Raw genomic sequence first — 5,540 nt, 5'->3', positions numbered from 1 at the left:
GTGTTTGTTTTTTGTACACGTTTCGGGCTTATGTAGGCCGGTCCTGAGACAACCAAAATTACAATAATACATACAAATTACAATATTAATATACAAATATAAATCTTTTTGTACGTATATAAAACTTTTTACGATCATTACAGAACATATCTTAAAATTATTAATCTTTAAAAACCAAATTCTTTGACTTTGAAGAACTTTTGCAAAAAACTTTTTAAGAATTTCAAGAAATTTTCAAAATTTTTCGTAACGGATGATCCATTATAATCGTTTCCTAGTTATTTAAGTAAGTAATTATCCGTTTACGCTTAATCAAAACTTCTTTATCCATATAGGAAACACACCTTCACGTTTTTTTTTTTCATGCTGCTGACACGAAGAGAACCTTTTTACATGAAGTGGTACAGATTCATTGTTTCCTTGTTGTTTTTTTCTCTTTACATTAATATAATTTTATTATAACAAGTTCACTAATATTAAGGTAGCTTATGAAAACTGTGTGCCAGAGTATTTTCTTAGTAAATTTTATAAACCAGTCACTAGTATATATTCCTTTATATTTTTTCATTATTCCTTTATATAAACATCATAAAAGTTCTATCACACAAACGGATTTTTGGAATGCTGGCTTTTCCTTCTGTATTACAATTCAATCTTATTGCTCATAACCGTAATAATTTCCATATTTTTACACGGCGGATACGCCACCTCCTGACTAATTATTATTTTCATTTCACACTGATTTTGATGGATTCGTGCATGAATCTGTGTGTCATATATATATATATATATAATTGAATAAATTCATGTCTGCTGCCTATTTTTTGCGTATCAAGAAGATAGGCTGAACCAGTTTCTATAAAACTTCTGCAAATACAGTATATTTAGAATGTCATGGCAAACTTATAAATAATAAAATAACTTTACCATTTACGTAAACATTTCAGATAAGAAGCTAATTAAACTTTCAAGACATCATGTCCTACTATTTTATATTATTATTATTGTTATGAAATCGAAAGCTAAATAATCAAACTTTTACTGAGTGCATCTCATCATAATTGCAATAAACAAGTAATCATACTTATACTAATTCCCTTTTTTACAGCTCAGCAGTGCGCAAGCAGTTCCATTTTCTGAACACTGGGAGCTCGATTCTAGGATGCCTCATGAGAAGACTGTTGGAAATTGGAACTTACATAGGTGTTATTAAAACGAAGAAAACTCAATGTTACTGTCTCGTTGGTAAGGCGCAAACTCACATTAAGTGTTTAATTGTTTTATGCACTTTGCCACTGGTGGTTAAGCGTTCACTTCAGTGAAAATAAAAGTACTATTTTACAAAAATGTTCGTTTCCAGTCATATAAATTCAATTCAATTCAATTCAATTCAATTCTTTTATTAAACACCCTGTAGGTGCATTCTCAGTACCGTTTAATACATAGCTGAGAGATATATGCACATTATTTATCAAAATATATTTCGCAGATGAAGAAACCGCTTAACATATTGTAAGTAAACAAAAGACGGCGGAGTAGTACATTATTAGTATAAAGTTACATATCGATATCACAGTAGNCGGTAGTTTTTGCAGGATTAAATTTCAGCTTATGTTTAATTCCCCATTGATGAATCTTTGCAAGAGTATCATTTCCACGTTTTTCCAAAATTGCTCTAGACCGCCCGCCAATCATTATTAAAACATCATCCGCGTAAGCTGTTGTTGCATCTTGCCCAAAGTTTTCATCAAAAAAGGCATTGAATGTTAGATTCCATAATAACGGACCACAAACAGATCCTTGGGGGCATCCACAGACAATTTCTCTTTCCCTCGTGTGTCCACCGTACTCAAGAATGGCTTTACGAGTGCTTAAATAATTTACAAATAGATTATAAATGTCAGCTGGGCAGGCTGTATTTCTGATTTGATGTAACACAAACGGCCACCAGGCACTGTCGAATGCTTTGGATATGTCTAAGCTAATAGCCAAGACATACTTGTTATATTCAAGTAGGCTTTTAATATTATGTACTACATGAATTAGTGCGTCACTGGTGGAAATTTGCTGTCTAAAGCCAAATTGCATGTTGTTAAGTATGTTATTTTTCTCAACCAACCAGGTTAATCGATCTGTTAATAGACGTTCAAGTACTTTACCAAAAATTGGCAATAGAGAAATTGGTCTTGTTTCACTGGGCTTATTTGGTTTAGGGACAGGTACTATTTTCGCAATTTTCCATCTGGCTGGAAAAATGCCTGCGAATAAACATACATTATATAATTGTACAAGTTGTTGTGGAATCATTTCCCAAATATGTTTTGCAATTTTGGCAGTTATACCATCAACGCCTGGAGATTCTCCTTCTTTTAGTCTACTGATGGCGTTATTTATTTCCTGATAAGTAAACTGAGAAGAGTTACCAGTGTTCATATGTTTGTTTATGTTATCTCTTAATGATCTCTGCCAAGGGGTGTCCTTTGCAGCGCAGTCTGAGATACAATAGCTATCCATTCGCTGCTTCAGGGTGTTTAAAAGGGTTGTATCAATAGTTGATTGCGTTATTGTTTCAGGGTCATTATTTATTAGTATTTGTTGCTTTCGTAATTTATTCGTACATAATTTAGTAAGGTATCCCCATGGGTTGGATGAGGCAGCAGTACAATAATCTTGCCAAGATTGTATTTTCGCATTCTTTATTTTTCTTTTATAGAAGACTTGATGTGTATAATATTCTTGTTTAAATATAGTACGATTTGGTTCATTTCGACATTTTTGATATCTTCTTCGCAGATAATTATTTGTTTTTCGAAGATCAGTGAGCTCGTTATTCCACCAAGGTACAGATTTCAATCTAGGATTTGTTTTAGGAATATATCTATGACATGCTTGTTCAATTGTCTTAATATTAGAATCGAGAGTTTGTTCGATGATTTCTTTGTTAGAAATATTATTCATATTATTATATGTCAATAGATTGTTTGATAGATAGCGGAGCATACCTTCCCAATCAGCCAGAGCTAGATTAAACCTAGGCTTATCTACGGATGCAGTTTGTGCACTGCCGTTGTTTTTAAGCTGAAATGAAATGTAAGCATGATCACTGAGACTACTTTCAGCGAGAACTCTCCAGTTTTCTAACTCAGTTATACATTCTGAACTGCATACTGCAACATCTATCCATGTTTCCCCATAACTAGTTACATAAGTGGGAGGGGATAGCGGATTGTTTAATAATTGTAATCCATTAGTGGCTATAAAATCTTCAAAAATGCCTCCACGGTGGTCATGCTGATAACCGCCCCATGCAGGTGAATGTGCATTTATGTCCCCCGCAATGATAAACCGAGCATTATGAAATTTATTAATTAGATTCTGTAGTTTGTCGATAATAATATTCAGATTCATGTCGCGTGGACAATAAATATTGATAATTATGTAAGTATTGTTATTAAAATAAATTTCATTACATACAATGTATTCATTCGACAAGATCTTGTGATGAAGGATAGTAAAATTGATGTTAGTAATAACATTAATTGCCCAAGGATAGTTTTCAGTGCCCTTAAGAATTGAATAGCGAGTTGGTAAGCATGCCGGATTATTGTGTAGACAATAGGGCTCTTGTATTAAAATAAAATCATATTTGTGGCAGATAGATGCAAGAAGAGAAGTTGCTGAAATACGTTTTCCCAAATTGATCTGCAGAAAACGTATACCGTTATTACTGCTAAATGCCATATTCTGTTCGTTGTATGATGGTATTTTTAACCCGTTGAAAGACAGGGCAGGAGCTATCTCTTGCGTTGTGGTTTAAAGTATTCAGTTTATTGTGATGACAGTTAATACATCTCGGTTTAGTAGTCTTATTAGGGCATTGTTTATATGTATGTTCCCCGGCGCATTGACTACATGTTGGTATTTCTTGTTCACAGTATTTGGTGGAGTGTCCGTATTTACAGCAACGGAAACATTGCATAATAGGGCAGAAGTCTTGAACTCTACATCGAGACCATTGTAAGTTTATTTTTCCAACCATAAGAAGGTATTTCCGAATTTGTGGTGAAACTTCTACCGCCCAATTATGAAATTGAGCATCTTTTCGTCCCATGCTAAACTTTATTTTAAATTGTTCCTTAAATTCTATTTCTGAATAATTCTCATGTATGATATTATTTTGCTCATATATATAATCTTGGAGTTCTTCACGCAGTAATTGTGCAGGCACAGAGTATAGTACAATATGTGGATTTCGTTTCTTAGGTTTCCTGACTATTAGTTCTGGTATTGATTCTTGTACACAATTCTCAAGTTTTGTTAGATCACTTTTATTGTTTAAATGTATTGCAACGCCTCCTCCCCCTATGCGACGTATTCTTTCTACTCCGATGCCTAATGCAATAGGATTTATACGTTCTTGTATGATTTTACGTGTATTTTCACTGTTTTTATTGTCCTCTTTGTTATAAATTAGTAGAACGTCTTTAGACGGCTTAAGTGTAATATTAGCAGTAGCTGAATTAACAGCTTTGCCTGATTGCAGTACTGAACTGTATGAAGGGGTAATTATTACGTCTTTATTGTTACTATTGCCTATTGTATCAATTTTATTGTTAATCTCCTTAAGCATAGACAAAACACTGTTCTCTTCATAGATTTTGATTACTCTATTAATACAGTCAAAGATAAAATCTGCGTGACGGGAAGTTGAAAATTTGCTATGTGAATTTTCTGCAATATATTCTTTTAATTCAGTGATTACGTCATTTGCAGCTGTACGCGCTGCAATGATGGGTGGACTATCAGCCATGACTATAGTAATGCCAATGAGGTAGCAATGAAATGCAACTAGAAAAACGGATAAAAAGCGCAAAATCAGACTATATATTTATCCGAAATATATTATTTAGAATCTTTGTGTCACCCCGATTCCAAAAATATATAATAAGTACTATATTAAATAAAAAATAGTCTAGAAAAAGCGAAAAAACCGTATGATCAACTGGAAACGACCTTTGCCTTGGCAACCAACGTTCAGTGAGAAGTTGATTTTAGAACTCAATATAAGAATCGCCATAGTTTAAATTATATCTGTCCGATTTTAACGAAATTTTACGAAAAATTTACGTAAATGGTCCTTAAAGAAATACCCAAAAATTATTTTGATAGGTCCAACTGGAAGCCTAAAACTCGTGTTCCACCGCCGACCGGAAGTAACATTAAAAGGTCAGTAAATAATGGGTCTAGAACCCCAAATTTTGGTAACCAGAGTTCTATAGAGGTCACGGATAGAATCCGATAACAAAATCCGGTAAATCGAAAATTCAAAATCCGGATAACCGAAAATTACGGTTTTAAGCAAATAATTTAAAAAGGGGTGGGATTTAAAAGTCCTACTTGACGTTATGTCAATCCTCTTGCCTTCCGATATACGTAAACACTAAATATAATATCCTCCGACCTGAATTACCGCAAAAATCACAAAATAATCACAGAGCACATTTGTAGCATCCAATCCTCGAACATTTCTTTTATCCTAA

At 33.5% G+C, this 5,540-nt stretch overlaps 1 protein-coding gene across 1 annotated transcript; it reads right to left on the bottom strand.

Moving 5' to 3' along the window:
* Positions 1 to 2,985: 2,985 nt before the first annotated feature.
* On the bottom strand, positions 2,986 to 4,810 carry LOC111636882. The gene has a single exon (XM_023382275.1). The coding sequence runs from the start codon at positions 4,808 to 4,810 to the stop codon at positions 3,731 to 3,733; it is 1,080 nt and encodes a 359-aa protein (XP_023238043.1). The 3' UTR covers positions 2,986 to 3,730.
* Between the last annotated feature and the right edge of the window lie 730 nt (positions 4,811 to 5,540).

This window comes from Centruroides sculpturatus, unplaced genomic scaffold (genome assembly GCF_000671375.1).
Source record: "Centruroides sculpturatus isolate CEXI.00-Female unplaced genomic scaffold, Cexi_2.0 scaffold665, whole genome shotgun sequence".
Taxonomy (NCBI): Eukaryota; Metazoa; Arthropoda; class Arachnida; order Scorpiones; family Buthidae; genus Centruroides; species Centruroides sculpturatus.
This window is presented reverse-complemented; position numbering and strand designations above follow the sequence as displayed.

What these genes read in the sequence shown, in the direction of transcription:
- LOC111636882 (XM_023382275.1), bottom strand. Translation starts at nt 4,810, where the DNA reads ATGGCTGATAGTCCACCCATCATTGCAGCGCGTACAGCTGCAAATGAC.